At 40.1% G+C, this 19,016-nt stretch overlaps 1 protein-coding gene across 4 annotated transcripts in view; it reads left to right on the top strand.

The window, feature by feature from the left end:
• Positions 1 to 614: 614 nt before the first annotated feature.
• The window catches only part of DHX40 (DEAH-box helicase 40), a 45,162-nt gene continuing 26,760 nt past the window's right edge, over positions 615 to 19,016 (top strand). The window contains exons 1-10 of one of the 4 annotated variants that reach the window (XM_033183706.1): positions 615 to 866; positions 1,693 to 1,860; positions 5,094 to 5,239; positions 7,703 to 7,822; positions 8,318 to 8,545; positions 8,766 to 8,832; positions 9,885 to 10,016; positions 11,749 to 11,848; positions 13,918 to 14,004; positions 14,143 to 14,325. In XM_033183706.1, coding sequence (XP_033039597.1) covers positions 755 to 866; positions 1,693 to 1,860; positions 5,094 to 5,239; positions 7,703 to 7,822; positions 8,318 to 8,545; positions 8,766 to 8,832; positions 9,885 to 10,016; positions 11,749 to 11,848; positions 13,918 to 14,004; positions 14,143 to 14,325 — 1,343 coding nt within the window. In that variant the 5' untranslated portion in view covers positions 615 to 754. Of the gene's footprint in view, positions 884 to 1,692; positions 1,861 to 5,093; positions 5,240 to 7,702; positions 7,823 to 8,317; positions 8,546 to 8,765; positions 8,833 to 9,884; positions 10,017 to 11,748; positions 11,849 to 13,917; positions 14,005 to 14,142; positions 14,326 to 19,016 lie in introns of all 4 variants that reach the window. The other 3 variants (XM_033183707.1, XM_033183708.1, XM_033183709.1) reach the window with 3 other exon arrangements.

The following is a 19,016-nucleotide window of genomic DNA, read 5'->3' on the forward strand; positions in this document are numbered from 1 at the left end:
GGAATGCACCTCTATCAAAAATGAGCTGAATTCCTAAGGAAGTCAATTATTCATTCCTCCATTCCAGCAAAGTCAACAAATATTGACAGCCCACCTTGAATCACTGGGACCCTGGATGTAGTGGTGTTTACATATTCCGGCTCTTCTGGGGGGCTTTACAATCTACCTGGGCAGAAGAGGAAACATGCAAATAAATTAAATTCAGGGTCCTGTGAGGGAAGTGAACAGCCTTGGTGACCTAAGTTTTGATAATAACATGACTAAAAGCTCGGTTCCACAACTCAGTAGCTGTGTGCCTTGGACAGGTCATATCAGATCAGGAAAGGTGGAGTGAGAATGAGTTGCCGAACGCAGCACTCCAGGATCATGGTTCCAGCTCCAGGCAGAGGGTCACATCGTGTCAGGTGTGCGAAGACAGAATAGCCTGCAGAGACCAGTGTGGCGTTGAAAAGAGGTGTGGTCGCGACCTTTGGCGCCGGAGAGGCGAAACAAGAGGGGGTCTTCGGGCCCTCAGGTGTGCCTCAGCCGCCCGAGGCGAAGCGCACGTGGCCGTTGGCGGGAAATCCCTGGGGGTGGAGCCTTGGCTCGCGGCCCGGCCGCCCCGTGCTACGTCATCGAGCAGCTCCCCCCTCCCTTTGCTACAAGTCGCACGCGCGGAAGTAAACACCGCTACGTCATCAGGGCGCGTCCTCGCCTTTCCCCTCCCATCTCCTCAGATCGGTGGACGTCCTCGCCTCCACTCGGGGCCAGGTCTATGTCCCGGTTTCCCGCAGTCGCGGGCAGGGCGCCAAGGCGGCAGGAGGAGGGTGAGCGGTCAAGAGACCTCCAGGAAGAGCGGCCCTCGGCTGTTTGCATCGCCGATAGAGGTGCGGTCCGCGGGACGGTACGGAAGCCAGCGGGAGTTACGGCGTGGGGGTTTTGAGGGGGATGAAAGTACGCCTTTGGCCGGCTGAGAAGAGTAGTGAGGAAGCCGTGGCGTTCTCCTGGTTTTCCAAGCCCGAGGCGAACTTTGCGTCCAATGAGCACTTTGCCTTAGAGGGGGGCGGTCCCAGATCCAAGTTGGGCGAAAACCTTACTGGGGGGCGAAAAAGTGAACCCCAACGCCCGAAATGCATTCTGTTCTTAAACAGGCTCACAAACCCTTTGTTCTCTACCCATTCATCCTCCCCCCTCCTTCGTCGGGCCGCCAGCCTGCCTTTGGGTACGGTATGAAGGGAGCCAGTTTCCAGGAGCCAGTTTCCATGGTTACCCACCACTTGGCCTTCTGGGATATCAGTCACTCTGAACAGGGACCTAACTTGAACCATGAATCAGAAGCAAACACAGGTGGCTTCTAATCCAGCTGAGAATTTTCTGCTGTGTTCCAGTTTTTGGTCTGTTGTTAAATAAAATTGGGTTTTGTGCTTCTGTGTAAGTATGCATGTGTATACGTTGCCTTGAGCTATACTTGCTTTGAAAAGTACTTTGAGTTACGCATGAACAAATGCTCAAGTTGCTGAATTTCACCAAAAAGTTGTTCTGAGCTCATTAACCCTCACTTACAAATTGTACATGAGCGATTTAACTGAGAAGTCATGGATGATCCCTTCCAGCCCTAAAATTCAATATTGCCTTTCTGGTTTCAGTCCTGAGAAGTTGAGTCAGAGATATCTTTACAAGTCTTTTAATTGTCTTGTTTTTCTGTTATTACAGAAGAGAAAGGATGCACGTCCCAGGAGGGAGGAACTACTCCAACTTTTCCTATTCAGAAACAAAGAAAAAAGATTATTCAAGCTGTGAGGGACAATTCATTCCTTATTGTTACTGGAAATACAGGAAGTGGTAAAACAACTCAACTTCCAAAATATCTATATGAAGCAGGTGAATTTTTTCTGTTCTAATATTGGAAATATTTTTAAAATATCCTGTTTTCAAAGGCCAGTAGGAATTCTGTACTCCATGGTTGCCTACTATTTGCTTTATAGTCCCTCTTCTCTTGGCACACCCCCTTCCCCTGTGTCTCCCTTGCTTCTTTATGGTCTATTTCAGGTTCAGGAATTAGTTGGAATGGCAGATTTTCCCATTTTTAATTACCATAATAATCTCAAATAGAATTACATCTAGATATTAATTCCATTTTATAGAATAAGGTTGTCTAGCAGTAAACTATTAACCATTGGATACTGAATTAATTTTGAGGGGGAAGAGATATGTGATACTTGTTGCTGCCATTAGTACTTCTTGGTTCTTTCTCTAGAGCATTATCAGGTAAATATCCCCTGACTTTGCCAGCACAAGCCAACTAACAAATTACCTTTAAAATATGTTAAGTAAAATTAATAGGAGGTCTTTGGTTTGGACTGATCCCCCACACTAGACCCAACAGACCAAACCAAAATGGAGTTACTCATACTGAAGTTCTCACGCCACCAAGTCTAGAAACTAAATTTTTCATCTAATCTTCTGAGAAATCAGGAGAAAGAGATAATAGCCAAATCCCCAAACAGACCAGTTTTAGCCAGCATCAAGAAGTTTCCTCTGCTTTAACTTTTACAAAAAAAGTAACTTTGAAATTAGCAATCTGCTTTTTATTTTCTGTTTCTGCTTTCCCTCAGCCCTTTTCTGTCTATACAATCCGCCTCCTCTGCTCAGCTCATTGGAACACTCATTCTGTTTTATGAGACGATGGGTTGATGTGATTCCAGAGTTGGAATCACAAAAGCCAATTAAAAATTTTTGGTCGGGCACAGTGGCTCACCCCTGTAATCCCAGCACTTTGGGAGGCTGAGGCGGGCGGATCACGAGGACAGGAGATCGAGACCATCCTGGCTAACACAGTGAAACCCCGTCTCTACTAAAAATACAAAAAGAAAAATTAGCTGGGCGTGGTGGCTGGTGCCTGTAGTCCCAGCTACTCAGGAGGCTGAGGCAGGAGAATGGCGTGAACCCAGGAGGCGGAGCTTGCAATGAGCCGAGATCAGGCCACTGCCCTCCAGCCTGGGAGACGGAGCGAGACTCCGTCTCAAAAAAATAAATAAATAAATAAAAATAAAATTAAAAAAAAATTTTTTAGGCCGGGCACGGTGGCTCAAGCCTGTAATCCCAGCGCTTTGGGAGGCCAAGGTGGGTGGATCACGAGGTCAGCAGTTTGAGAGCAGCCTGGCCAACATGGTGAAACCCCGTCTCTACTAAAAATACAAAAATTAGGCATGGTGGCGGGCGCCTGTAATCCCAGCTACTCGGGAGTCTGAGGCAGGAGAATTGCTTGAACCCAGGAGGCGGAGTTTGCAGTGAGCTGAGACCATGCCTTTGCACTCCAGTCTGGGAGACAGAGTGAGACTCTGTGTCAAAAAAAAAAAAAAAAAATTAAATTTGTTGTAATTTTGTCTTTTGACAAGTGTCTTTCAGTATGACAGAACTTTCTGTCATAAGGTTTGTGAAGAACAGTATTACATTGGATATGATTTGCCTTAAAAAATAACATATATTATTCTAATGCTTCAAATCTAAGGTGCCATCTATTAAGATATATCATTATTTTAAGTGCAGTAATCCCCTCTTACCCTTGGGAGATGCCTTCTAAGACCACTCAATGCCTGAAACTGCCAATAATACCAAACCTGCGTGTACTGTGTTTTTTCCTGTACATACATACATACCTGTGATAAAGTTTAGTTTATAAATTAGGCACAGTAAGAGATTAACAGCAACCACAATAAAATAGAACAGTTATGACAGTATACTGTAGTAAAAGTTTTGTGAGTGTGGTCTCTCTGTCTCTCAAAGTGCTGTAATTTTGGATCTCCATTGACTGTAGGTAACTGAAACATTGGAAAGCAAAACCAAGGGTAAAGAGGGACTACTGTATTAGTAAGAATGGAAACACGCCATCAATTTTAAGATGTACCTCCATTCCCAAAGATATTAAAATGGTATATGGAAGGTGTATAGCTATAGATATAAATATAGATTTTTTTTTGAGATGAGATCTTACTGTGTTGCCCAGGTTGGTCTCAAACTCCTGAGTTCAAGCAGTCCTCCTACCTCAACCTCCTGAGTAGCCAGGGTCCTGAGTAGCTGGGATTACAGGTATGTACCACTGCTCCCAGCAGAAAGGTGGCATATTTAAATCCAGTTTTAGGCCAGGCATGGTGGCTTACGCCTGTATTCCCAGCACATTGGGAGGCTGAGGCAGGTGGATCACTTGAGGTCAGGAGTTCAAGACCAGCCTGGCCAACATGGTGAAACCCCATCTCTACTAAAAATACAAAATTAGCTGAGTGTGGTGGCTTGCGTCTGTAATCCCAGTTACTCAGGAGGCTGATGCAGGAGAATTGCTTGAACCCAGGAGGTAGGGGTTGCAGTGAGCTGAGATTGTGCCACTGCATTCCCGCATGGACAACAGAGCAAGACTCTATCTAATAAATAAATAAATAAATAAATCCAGTTTTACTCTTGTGGCAAAGGTAAATTTATTTTGGGAAGTGTGTGGAATTTTATGAATTCCTATGTGTCAAAATTCTTGGCTTACCTTTAGAGTAGATTTTTAGACAAAAAACAAAACCAAACAAAGTGAAATCTAATTTTAAAAATATATTTTTTACAAAAAATTAGGTGTGATGGCGTGCGCCTGTAATCCTAGCTGCTCAGGAGGCTGAGGCAGGAGAATTGCTTGAATCCGGGAGATGAAAGTTGCAGTGAGCCGAGATTGCGCCACTGCACTCCAGCCTGGGCGACAGAGCAAGTCTCTGTCTGTTATCTAGCAAGACTCTAGCTGGCACAAGCGTGTTATCCCAGCTATCTTGGGAGGCTGAGGCAGGAGAATCATTTGAAACCGGTACGTGGAGGTTGCGGTGAGCTGAGATCGCGCCATTGCACTACAGCCTAGGCAACAAGAGTGAAACTCCGTCTCAAAGTTAGTGGTTACTAATATGTATTATTTTAAATTAATATTTAAATTTTCATGGTGTGGACGTAGCAATGTGTTTTTAATTTGCAGGATATTCTTTTGGAAACATTCAAGCAGTTTTGTATTCATTGGCCAAAAACAATTTAGCTCTAATAGGAAGACAATTGCTAACATTGTTGTATTTCTTTATCTCTGGTTTTGATAGGGTTTTCACAACATGGTATGATTGGTGTAACTCAACCACGAAAAGTAGCTGCTATATCAGTTGCTCAGAGAGTAGCTGAAGAAATGAAATGCACTTTGGGATCCAAAGTAGGATACCAAGTTCGTTTTGATGATTGCAGCTCTAAGGTACAAAAGTCTTGTTGGTATTTGTTTCTTTTCTTTTTCGGGACATGGCCTCGCTCTGTCGCCCAGCCTGGAGTGCGTGACACAATCATGGCTCTCTGTAACCTCTACCTTCTGGGCTCAAGTCACCTCCTACCTCAGCCCCTTGAGTAGCTGGGACTACAGGAGCATGCCACCATGCCCAGCTAATACTATAAACTTAACGGAAAGAGTGGAGAGAGTTCTGAAAGATTTTTAACTTAAAAGTTCAATATATATTTTAAATAATTTATTTTTGTCATTCATTGTTAATGCTTTAGCTCTCAAGTGTCTGATATTCATCCCGTTTTCTCCTTCCTTAGTTTATAAATGACAGTTTATTTTCTTAGGATTCTCTTATTTATGTTTTTTAACTGTAAGGTTTCTTGACGTGTAGGTTTTTAAAATGCTTTATTGTAATAAAATATATATAACTTAAAATTGACCATTTTACCATTTTGGTATACAATTCAGTGCCATTAAGTATGTTCACAATGGGCTGGGTGTGGTGGCTCACTCCTGTAATCCCAACACATTCGGGTCCGAGACAGGTGGATCACCTGAGGTCGGGAGTTCAAGACCTGCCTGATCGACATGGAGAAACCCTGTCTCTGCTAAAAATACAGAATTAGCCAGGCGTGGTGGCGCATGCCTGTAATCCCAGCTACTCAGGAGGCTGAGGCAGGAGAATGGCTTGAACCTGGGAGGCGGAGGTTGCAGTGAGCTGAGATCGCACCACTGCACTCCAGCCTGGACAACAAGAGCAAAACTCCATCTCAAAAAAAAAAAATGTGTTCACAGTGTTGGGTAACCATCACCATTTCTACTTTCAGAACTTTTTTTTAAATCACCCCAAACAGAAACTCTTATCTATTAAACAATAGATTAAAACCCCCATTTCTCCCTCCCCCTAGCCTCTGGTAACTTTTTTTTTTTGAAACAAAGTCTCACAGTGTTGCCTGGGCTGGAGTGCAGTGGCGCGACCTCCACTCCCTGCAACCCCCGCCTCCCAGGTTCTAGTGATTCTCCTGCCTCAGCCTCCCAAGTAGCTGGGATTACAGGCTCCTACCACCACACCCAGATAATTTTTTGTATTTTTAGTAGAGATGTGGTTGGTCTCAAATTCCTGACCTCGTGATCTATGCCCCCAACCTCCCAAAGGTTTACTGGGATTACAGGGTGAACTACCGTGCCCTGCTGTAACTTCTATTCTACTTTCTGTATCTACAAATTTGCCTACTCTGGCTACCTCATAAAACTGGAATCACACAGTATTTTGTACTTTGTGTCTCTCTTATTTCACTGATTATGTTTTCAGGTTCATTTATTTTGTGTGTTTGTATTCTTGAAGTCAGTGGAAAGCTGAGTTAACAAAATCAATCAATTAACAAAATCAGCAAGTGTTAAGCATCTTCTATATTCATGGCACCAACAAATTTAAGATTTTCTTTTTAATAGTGAATATTATAATTTACATTCCCTGCGAATTTCTTAATCCTGTCCCAGCTACAAAACGATCCTTGGTTTACATATGTTCCCTAATAGGAATGGCCGTCAAATATGGCACAAGTTGACCCCCAAAATACTATCTTTGCCTTCCTAGTGGTCACTGTTTTTTCTTTCTTCCTTCCCTTGTTTTATGGATGTCATTGCTGTTATTCCTAGCCTTTGGACCTTTTACTCACCCTGTTTTAATGCTTGTTGAGTAACACATTTTTATTTGGAGATAGTGTCTTGCTCAGTCACCCAGGCTGGAGTGCAATGGCATGATCTCAGCTCACTGCAGCCTCTGCCTCTCAGGCTCAAGCAGTCCTCCCGTCTCAGCCTCCCAAGTAGCTGGGACTACAGGTGTGTGCCACCACACCTGGCTAATTTTTATATTTTTATTAGAAATGTGGTTTTGCTATGTTGTCCAGGCTGGTCTTGAACTCCTGGACTCAAGTGATCCGCCCGCGTCAGTATCCCAAAGTGCTGGAATTACAGGCTTGAGCTACCGTGTCTGACCTAAGTAACACATTTTTTAGTAGGACAGTGGGGTAGAGAAGAGGAGATAGTGGGTGAAAAGTATGCAGCTACCATTTTCTCATTTTCCCTGAATCCTCTGAAGTAGGGGCTGAGTCAGAAAGATAAATCTCATTTCACTGTTGTTTCCCACAACTTGCTCACCTAATGCCATTGCATCATCTTGCCACTTTCCTCTGACTTTATTCTATCTCCTTATTGGTGATTTTTGTTGCTTTGTCCAAGAATACCCAAGTGAGTTATTTGTTCCTTTTTTTGTATAGACAGCATGCTTTGTGACTATCATTTTGTCTACATAAGTTGGACTTTTATGTACCCTTTTGTTTAGTCAGATTGGTTTGATCACTTAATGTTTGTACCTCTTGAGGAAAAATTTAGTTGGGAAAGTAGTGGTGAATTTCTGTGACTCTGCTATTTGAACATTAGGAGACAGCAATCAAGTATATGACTGATGGATGTTTACTGAAACATATTCTGGGAGATCCAAATCTTACCAAATTCAGTGTCATTATTTTGGATGAAGCCCATGAAAGAACTCTAACTACAGTGAGTATTTTATTTTTTTTATTATTAGCAAATAGTTTACATGTTTGGGTAGCTTTTTACTATATAGAGAATTGCCTCCTCTTACTTTTTACTTTAATTTAATTTTTTAGAGATAGGGTCTTGCTCCATCACCCAGACTGGAGAGCAGTGGCATGATCATAGCTCACTGCACCCTCGAACTCCTGGGCTCAAGTGATCCTCCCACCTCAACCTCCTGAGTTGCTAGTACTGCAGACATGCATCACCGTGTCTGGCTAATTTTTAAGAACATTTTTTGTAGAGACTGTTTCATTTTGTTTCCCTGGCAGGTCTCGACCTCCTGGCCTCCCACTTTGGCCTCCCAAAGTGCTGGGATTACAGGTGTGAGCCACTGCACTTAGCTCTTATATTTTAATCTATTAAAATAGGAATTCCTTGGATAGAATAGCAGTGTATTTAAAATAGCTTGGTTGTTAAGTGCACTTGTGACTTACTAGAAATTTACTTTTCTTTCAGGATATCTTATTTGGTTTATTGAAGAAGCTATTTCAGGAGAAGTCTCCTAATAGGAAGGAGCATTTAAAAGTGGTGGTAATGTCAGCAACTATGGAATTAGCCAAGCTCTCTGCATTCTTTGGAAATTGTCCAATATTTGATATACCTGGAAGGCTTTATCCAGTCAGAGAGAAATTCTGCAATTTGATTGGTCCACGAGACAGAGAAAATACTGCATATATTCAAGCGGTATTACTTGGCATTCATTTAATGTCTTTTTTTAATATCTGTACTTCTTACTAATTAGGTAGTTTGATAATTCGTTTGTTCCCTACTATTTTAATGACAGCCCTCACAGGTCCTAGAACTTTTAAGAACCAAGTTTAATTTTTCTGTGGGGCAAGGGAAATGGTGGTAAGGGAATGACTGTATTTCCACTAGCATATTATGCCTGCATTTCTTGCTTCAGATTGTGAAAGTCACCATGGATATCCATTTGAATGAAATGGCTGGAGACATCTTGGTTTTTCTGACTGGTGAGCATTAGTATCAAGTTAAAAAACTTACTATTTGTAAGGAGTGTGACACCCAGTAGAGTGCTACCTTTGTTGGGAATTCTGTGCCCTTCTCAAGTGTTGCCCTAGCTTTTTTTGATTATCTGAATAATTTTAGCTAAAAGATATATAAAAATTGTAAGCTAGCTGCCAAAGAGAATTATATATATGTATGTCAAAGACGTAATAGTATATATATATTTTATGTCAAAGGCATAGTAGTGTGTGTGTATATATATGCACACACGCACCCACATGTATATGTCAAATGTCAAAGACATCAGGCTCATTAGTAAATATATGTAAAACACACTGACCTTTTAATTGAAAGAAATTAAATAGTGAAATACTGTTTTTATTGGTCTGTCTTAGCTAGAAATGTAACCTGACTAAACAGACCTGGGTTAATTCCATTATTTCAAAGGACATCTCACCAGGTTCTTCTTTGGGTGGTGGCATTGTACTGTGTGATAACAACACATAAGGTGTAGAATCTATGTATCGTAGACAAGCATGTGGCATTTTTGGAGATCAAAAATAAAATAGTTAAATCCTAGACTAGTGGTGTAACTTTTCAAGTAGCATCACCCTCCTAATAGGAATTAGTAGTTTCCTTGTTTACTTTTTTCCTCTGCCTTGTACTAATGTCAGAAGTGAGGGATTGTAACAATCTTTGCCTTTTGGAGATTACTTATTTTGAAATTTACCCAAATGCAATAGCACCTGGACTAGCTTTTCCCCTTTGTTAACAATTGAGTGAGTCTTCTTAAATACTATGTTAACAGGGTGAAAAACTTGAAGATGATACATATTTTTATTCCTTTAGAGATTTAAGTTCCTTAGAAACTGATGTTTCTTCTACTTCAAATTTTTTGGTTGAAATATGGTACAGCTTAGGTGTTCATCTCCTTTACATTAAATGAGAGATTTACAGTAATTTCTAGGCAAAATTAATTTTAATCTTGACATTTTCTTTATTCTTAAATTAATTTTTCTGTTCAGTTGCTGAAGTTTTTTTTTTCTTTCTGTTTTAGGCCAGTTTGAAATAGAAAAAAGTTGTGAGTTACTTTTTCAGATGGCAGAGTCTGTTGATTATGATTACGATGTTCAAGATACCACCCTCGATGGCTTGTTAATATTGCCATGTTATGGATCTATGACAACAGGTAATTTCTCATTAGAATAGAAAATTTGATTTTTTAAAAAAACTTTTTATTGAATAATCAGGTGTACAGAAAAGCACTCAGGTCTTAAGTGATTAGGTTAAGTTTCACAAACCAACCTCACCTTTGTAACCCACATCCAGATTGTGAAACAAATCAGTGAGAACCAGCATTCCTTGAGAGAAGTGATTTTTGCCTGAAGTCTTTTTACATTTCACTTTTTCGAGAGCCTTGGATATCCCCCTTATTATCGTTAAGAGTATTGTTTCTCCTAGCAAAACAAAACTGTTGGTGACAATTCTTTGAAATGAGGACAGTAGTTTCTTGCTGGTATTACTGTAAGTCAAACCTAATTTGCCATTGCCACAGAATTTTTAGAAATTGTATATATCCAGGTATATCTAAGTCTAAACACAGTGGATTGTTTTCCTTTTTTTTTTTTTTTGTAACCGAGTCTCGTTCTTGTCACCCAGGCTGCAGTGCAGTGGTGCAATCTCAGCCCACTGCAACTGCCACCTCCTGGGTTCAAGCGATTCTCCTTCTTCAGCCTCCCAAGTAGCTGGGATTGCAGGTGCTTGCCACTATTCCTTGCTAAGTTTTTTTTTTTGTTTTGTTTTGTTTTGTTTTTTAGTAGAGATGGGGTTTTGCCATTTTGGCCAGGCTGGTCTCAAACTCCTGACCTCAGGTCATCTGCCTGCCTTGGCCTCCCAAATTGCTGGGATTACAGATATGAGCCACCATGCCCGGCTGTGGATCATTTTCCTTTTAAAGTAGCCATGCCTTAGTCTGCTTTTCAAGCATGATCCTGTTCTTTGGTGAATTCCAAGAGCAGATACAAACTCTTGATTTGATATTTTGGTCATAGTAAATACTATTGAATGAGGTTTAGAATTTGTTTTGTAAAACTTTTATTATGGAATTTAACTTGTAAAATTAAAGGGAAATTAACCTTAGCCTCCTATTTGAAGTTAGAATTAGCATTTGAATGTTTTTGTATTTTACGTGTATGTGTATTAACAGTTTTTGTTGATTGGGTGATTCTTATCCCTATATTAACAAAGTTTTGGAATATATGTGTCAGTAAAGAACATAGATGTGCTATTTTGGGAATCTCTTTTATGATGATATTAGCTCCTTACTCTATTGAAGCATAGATATCTATTTTAGATTTTTACATGTTCAGGGAAATTCTTAGGATCATTGTTTAAGGTTTTCATTGTTTTCTCAAGATTTGGTTCACCGATGCTTTTATAATTTACTTTGTAACTGATAAAAAAACCCATTGTTTGGTTTGTTATTAACCATTAACTAAATATATACATAGACATATGTTTTTCTATGCAGAGTAAATAATTTCATCTTTCTTACTGCCATATTGAAAATAATGTTCTGGATCTTCTGTTGCCTCCGTTTTCTTTTGTTTGTTTTTTTGAGATGGAGTTTCGCTCTGTTGCCCAGGCTGGAGTGCAGTGGAGCAATCTTGGCTCACTGCACCCTCTGCCTCCCGGATTCAAGCAATTCATAGAGACGGGATGTCACCGTGTTAGCCAGGATGGTCTCGATATCCTGACCTCGAGATCCTCCTGCCTTGGCCTTCCAAAGTGCTGGGATTATAGGCGTGAGCCACTGCACCTGGCCTAGTTACATGACTTTTAGTGAAAAATTGAGTTTTTCGAAACTTGAGTTTGACACATGCATGTTGTAAATTGGTATTTTCTTTCTATATATACGTTAGATCAACAGAGGAGAATATTTTTGCCACCTCCACCTGGAATTAGAAAATGTGTCATATCCACCAATATTTCTGCAACATCTTTGACAATAGATGGAATCAGGTATAACTTTTGAACTTTCTCTTAAAGTCAAGGAAACCTATCGTTACTAAACATTAGCTAAACATTACTGAGTTTGCTTTTCTGTGCCCTCCACTAATTCCCTTCTCTCCTACTTTTTAATGTTCTTAACATGTAATCACCTGTTTTGTTTTGTAATTGATTGCTTTGAGCAGGAAATGGAGTAGGAGGTACATGCTATATTCCTATTCACCCTTTTTTTTTTTTTAGAGACAGGGTCTCATTATGTTGCTAAGGCTGGAGTATAGTGACTATTCTTAGGCATGCAGTCGTAGCACACTACAGCCTTGAAGGAAGATCAACCAATCCTCCCGCCTCAGCCTCCTGGGTAGCTGGGACTACAGGCATGTGTCACCATACTTGGCTGTTCACACTTTTTAACTGCTTGGCAACTTGAAGCTTCCTCTTTTCAAATTTAAGATTATGTAGATTATGTATAATACTTCATGGGTTTCACTAAATAGGAAGCCAAACCTATTTTTCTGTACTTCCATTATAAGCATATACCTTAGATGATTTGATATTTCCTTCTACCTTGCAGCCTCACTTGGTTGAGTTAGTTGTATATCCAGTGTTTATCTGGATGTATTGTCTCTGACTTTTTACCTTTTTGTGAAAATTAACTATGATTCAGGTCCCTTATCTTTTCTGGATATAGTAAATAGTGCTATCAAATTTTTGAGTAAATTTAGTAAGGGAACACTAAGAAATTTTAAGTCTGGACTGATAACTAATGCAAAGTTCTTTAAGACTGGGTGATTTATCATTTACCCAATATATTTTATGTCTTTAGCTAAGCCTGATTGTCTGCCTAAGGAAGGCTGAACCTGAATCTCAGAGATCCTGTTTCTTCTGGGTAAAATGATCACCCAGGTCTGAGAGGAAGTCTTAATTTCCTCTGCTTTTCTTCATTACTTTAAAAATAACGCTAAGGGATTAAGGGAGTGCTCTCCTGGGTAAATTAACCTCTGTAGTTTTCTGTTTCCTACACAGGCAAAAGCCATTAAATAACAAGATTCAGAATGTTGTCTTGTTACTGCTATCCTGCTTTGGTTCCTTACCTGACTTGTTCACCATTTAATTGGCTTAGAATGGCATGTTAAGGGCTAGCTGAAATTAGATTCTGAATCTGTTAACATGGTCTGAAACTGACTTTGAAGTTTGTGTATTTTTTTTATTGAGGCAAAATTCACATAAAAATAATTTAAAAATGAACAATTAAGTAATACTTAGTACATTTACAGTATTGTGCAACCACTGCTTCTACTTAGTTCTAAAATATTTCAACACCTCAAAATAAGACCCCATATCCATTAAGCACATACTCCACATTCCCCTCTCAACCCCAGCCCTTGGCAACTACCAGTCTTGCTTTTTGTTTGTATGTGTTTTCTTTTTTTTTTTTTTTTAATTCTTTAGATGTGTCAGCAGGAAGCAGTATGTATTTTCTATTCTGAATATTTCATACAAATAGAATCATATAATATGTGGCCTTCCGTGTTTGCTTTCTTTCCCTTAGCATAATATTTTTGAGGTTTGTCAACATTGTAGCATCTGTCTGTACTTCATTCTTTTTTGTGGCTGAATAATATTGCATAGTGTGAGTGTGTGTGTATATATACTGCATACATATATGCAAAGCAGTTTGTTCATCCCTTCATCCATTAATGGTTAATGGACATTTAGATTGTTTTTACCTTATGGCTATGATTCATAGTGCTAATATGAACATTGGTCTATAAGTATTTGTTTGAGTACTTGTTCTCAGTTCTTTTTGGTGCATACTTAGAAACAGAGTTGCTGGATCATATGGTCATTTTGTGTTTAACTTTTTGAGGACCCCCTGAACAATTTTCCACCTTGGCTGAAACGTTTTACATTCCCATCAGCAACATATGAGGGTTCCAATTTCTTGACTTTCAAGTTTTACACGTAACATAAAAGGCATTGTGTACTTGCTAGTTTGCTAGAAAAGGAGAAACCAAAGTGGTTAAAAATGAACAAGTCTTCTTTTATTTTCCAGAAACTTAACTTGCTTTGATTCTTCTTAGATATGTGGTAGATGGTGGCTTTGTGAAGCAGTTAAATCACAACCCCAGATTAGGGTTGGACATCCTGGAGGTGGTTCCAATTTCAAAGTAAGTCTCTATGTCAAATCTTTTTATTCAAAGAACAACTGATTAGGTAATTTCTAGCTGGTTTGGGGAGAGAAAGTAAATTACCTGAGAAACCCACAGAACATTTTGGAGACTTTTTGCATTATTTTCCTTCTGTAGGAGCGAGGCATTACAGCGAAGTGGCCGAGCTGGCAGGACCTCTTCAGGAAAATGCTTTCGGATCTATAGTAAAGATTTTTGGAACCAGTGTATGCCTGACCATGTGATCCCTGAAATTAAGAGAACTAGTTTGACATCTGTAGTTCTGACCTTAAAGTGCCTTGCCATACACGATGTCATAAGGTATGTAGACAACTAGCAAAAAAAGAAAAACTTGTTAGCATGGAGCCAAGTTATTGGCTCAAAAATTATTTTGAAATATTTGACTCATACATCCCTGAGAGTTTAGGAGGTTGGTTTTTATATTGGTTGCTTTTCTTTTTTTTTTTTTTTTTTTTTGAGATGGAGTCTTGTTCTGTCGCCCAGGCTACAGAGCAGTGGCATGATTACCACTCACTGCAACCTCCACCTCCCGGGTTCAAGCAATTCTCTTGTCTCAGCCTCCTGAGTAGCTGGGACAACAGGTACCGACCACTATGCCTAGCTGATTTTTGTATTTTTAGTAGAGACGGAGTTTCACCTTATTGGTCAGGCTGGTCTCGAACTCCTGACCTCAGGTGATCCACCCGTCTTGGCCTCCCAAAGTGTTGGGATTATAGGCCACTGCGCCTGGTCCTATTGGTTGCTTTTCAATTAAACTAACACAGAAGACTTCCTTGCATTGCTTTAGTAGGATCTCTTGCTCTTGATTAACGTTGGCTTAATGGTGGGGTTGGGGGGTTGTGCTGATGTTTATTTGCATCACTTAATGACCACTGTTTATTTGTAATGAAAGGTATATAATGAGTTGGGCATAATGGCTTATGCCTGTAATCCCAACACTGTGGGTGGCCAAAGTGGGAAGGTTGCTTGAGCCCGGGAGTTCGAGGTGAGCCTGGGCAACATAGTGAGACCTTGTCTCTACAATAAAGAGAAAAAAAAAAGTCTGATATGGTGCATATTTGAGTCCCAGATATTTGGAAGCTGAAATGGGAAGATCGCTGGAGCCTGGGAGGTAGAGGCTGCAGTGAGCCATGATTGCACCAGTGCACTCCAGCCTGGGCAACAGAGTGAGACCCTGTTTCAAAAGAAAGGGGCTGGGTGCGGTGGCTCACATCTGTAATCCCAGCATTTTGGGAGGCCAAGGTGGGAGGATCCCTTGAGGCCAGGAGTTTGAGACCCGCCTGGCCATCCTGGCGAAACCCCCTAGCTACTGAAAATACAAAAATTAGCTGTGCTTGGTGGCATGTGATTGTAGTCCCAGCTACTCCAGAGGCTGAAGCACGAGAATCACTTGAACCCAGGAGGCAGAGGTTGCAATGTGCCGAGATCACGCCACTGCACTCCAGCCTGGTCAACAGAGCGAGATTCTGTCTCAAAAAAAAAAGGGTATACGTTGGAAAGTGGAGTGTTTTTTTTGTATGGCCAGCATTATACTGTATACCATGAAAGCAGAGTAATACTCTGTAGTTTTTTGCTTTCACTAAGCTTAAGCTTAAGTTATATTAGGGAAACAAGGTTCAGACATGTGAAATAAAGGATAGAATAACAGTTCTATCCTTTAGAACAGTTAAATTAGCCAACTGTTAAACAATATAATTTATTGGTATAGGATAGAATATTGTTGTAGATTGAAATTTCTATCATACATAGTAGAGGAATTAATGGAGGAAAGTACTATCTTGTTCTTTATTTTGTTCTTAATTCCCTCTTGGAATTTAAAAGTGTTCAGGAATTTTGGGGGAGGATAACCGTGTGGTTTTTAAATTCATAGTAAGTGATTATTAGGTGCATCCAAATGTATTGTAGGCCAGGTGTGGTGGCTCATGCCTGTAATCCCAGCACTTTGGGAGGCTGAGATGGGTTGATCACCTGAGGTCAGGAGTTCAAGGCCACCCTGGCCAACATGGTGAAACCCTGTCTCTACTAAAAATACAAAATTAGCCGGGATGGTGGTGCTTGTCTGTAATCCCAGCTACTTGGAAGGCTGAGGCAGGAGAATTACTTGAACCCGCTAGGCAGAGGTAGCAGTGAGCCGAGATCGCGCCATTGCTCTCCAGCCTGGACAACAAGAGCGCAACTCTGCCTCCAAAAACAAAAAACAAAAAAACCCCAAAACCCACAAATACTCATTGTATACTCTTGGAAAGCCAATTTGCCAATTTCAAAATGTTTTAATAGTTATCATTAGACTAGAGATTTTCTGAATGAGAATATGTAGATACTAGAAAGAGAAAACATGTAATACATGAAATTCTGACTGTAACAATAAATTATACCAGTGAAAAGAAGGAAAGAGCCATTTAAAGAAATCCAGATAGCCAAACAGAAAACTTTCAGATGAACCTAGATTTTAAAATAATGTCTTGATTTTTTTCATTTGGGGAAAAAGGGCCGTTTTTGGAAATAGTTGCTCAGTAAGCTTAATATTGACTCCTAGTATATTCACAAAGGATAGCAGAGCAGCCTGTAACCAAGAATGAGTATGTATTAGAAAAATAGGAACAGTAATTAATATCATCTGCACTGAATTATTTTTCCATCTTAAGTCTTAAAAACTATAGTGTGGCCAGGCGCGGTGGCTCAAGCCTGTAATCCCAGCACTTTGGGAGGCCGAGACGGGTGGATCACGAGGTCAGGAGATCGAGACCATCCTGGCTAACATGGTGAAACCCCATCTCTACTAAAAAATACAAAAAACTAGCCGGGCGTGGTGGCGGGCGCCTGTAGTCCCAGCTACTCGGGAGGCTGAGGCAGGAGAATGGCGTGAACCTGGGAGGCGGAGCTTGCAGTGAGCTGAGATCCGGCCACAGCACTCCAGCCTGGGCGACAGAGCGAGACTCCGTCTCAAAAAAAAAAAAAAAAAAAAAACCTATAGTGTACTAAAAATCGCAAAATTTTGTTTCAAAATGCTTGAAACAAAAAACAAACAGAGACTCCTTTTTAAAAAGTATAAAGAATAGGGAGAGGTAGACCCAGTGTTTGGGATAGATGGTATAGTATTCACAGATGACAGAAAGAAAATGGAGCTTCTCAGTTATTATTTTGCTTTCCCTTTCTCTTCCATCAGGAAGAATGATTTTAAAACTGAAAATGCAAGAACAGGTCTGAATAAGAAGGAATTGATGACTAAGATGGATTAGGAAATAATGAGGGAAAACCCAACCACCATAAATGATTTTGTCTTGAGCATTTAGACATTATTTCCATGGTGCTAAAAGTACTTGCAGATTTAGTGTCAGAGTCATTGTAGGTCATCTATGAGAAATTATGCAGAATAGGTTATCAGAAAATGGTGAGAAAGGCAAATGTCTTGATTTTTTTCATTTAGTAAAAAGGGCGGGTTCTGGAAACAACTACCCAGTAAGCTTGACATTGATTACTAGGGAACTGTATTACTTATATAAACTTATTGAGAATGGTTTAAGGACATTTAATGATGATTAATGAGTATGAATTTTAAAAGTTCACAATGAATATGTTATTTTTTGTTGTTGTTGTGTTTGGTTTTGGTTTTCTGAGACAGGATCTCACTCTGTCACCTAGGCTGGAGAGCAGTGGTGCAATCTCAGCTTACTGTAACCTCCACCTCCCAGGTTCAAGCGATTCTCGTGTCTCAGCCTTCTGAGTGACTGGGATTACCTGCGTGTGCCACCACGCCTGGCCGAATATGTCATTATAAGCCATTTCCTTTTCAGTTTGAGGACAGGACCATCCACATAATGGGTGCCCCACAAGAATTTATTGAAAGTTAACCTAATGTTTATTTTCAGCACAGTACTTAACAATACTGCATTTGATATCTTTGTGAATAAAAAAGTCATCTGTAGATGATAGTCTGTAGATTTTAGTTGCCAAATAGCCCACTCTAAAAAAGTATTAATTAATTGCTTAGTATAGACTAGGTGAAAGTTTTACTAGTATTGTGCTGAACTTAGTTTTTTTCTTGATAAACATTTCTAATAATGATATTGAATAAAAATATTGAAATGATTATTTTTTCTGGAAAATATCTTAATATCTAATAGGTAGATTATTACAACCAAGCTTTATTTTATTTTTTTATTTTATTATACTTTAAGTTCTAGGGTACATGTGCACAACGTGCAGGTTTGTTACATATGTATACATGTGCCATGTTGGTGTGCCGCACCCATTAATGACGCCATTAACTCGTCATTTACGTTAGGTATATCTCCTAATGCTATCCCTCCCCACTCTCCCCACCTACAACAGGCCCCGGTGTGTGATGTTCCCCTTCCTGTGTCCAAGTGTTCTCATTGTTCAATTCCCACCTATTAGTGAGAACATGCGGTGTTTGGTTTTTTGTCCTTGTGATATAGTTTGCTGAGAATGATGGTTTCCAGCTTCATCCATGTCCCTGCAAAGGACATGAACTCATCATTTTTTATGGCTGCATAGTATTTCATGGTGTATATGTGCCACATTTTCATAATCCAGTCTATCATTGTTGGACATTTGGGTTGATTCCAAGTCTTTGCTATTGTGAATAGTGCCACAATAAACATACGTACACGTGTCTTTATAGCAGCATGATTTATAATCCTTTGGGTATGCACCCAGTAATGGGATGGCTGGGTCAAATGGTATTTCTAGTTCTAGATCCCTGAGGAATTGTCACATTGTCTTCCACTGTGGTTGAACAAGTTTACAGTCCCTCCAACAGTGTAAAAGTGTTCCTATTTCTCCACGTCCTCTCCAGCACCTGGTGTTTCCTGACTTTTTAATGATCACCATTCTAACTGGTGTGAGATGGTATCTCATTGTGGTTTTGATTTGTATTTCTCTGATGACCGGTGATGATGAGCATTTTTTCATGCGTCTGTTGGCTGCATAAATGTCTTCTTTCGAAAAGTGTCTGTTCGTATCCTTTG

Source organism: Trachypithecus francoisi, unplaced genomic scaffold, assembly GCF_009764315.1.
Source record: "Trachypithecus francoisi isolate TF-2019V2 unplaced genomic scaffold, Tfra_2.0 Lachesis_group20, whole genome shotgun sequence".
NCBI classification, from domain to species: Eukaryota; Metazoa; Chordata; class Mammalia; order Primates; family Cercopithecidae; genus Trachypithecus; species Trachypithecus francoisi.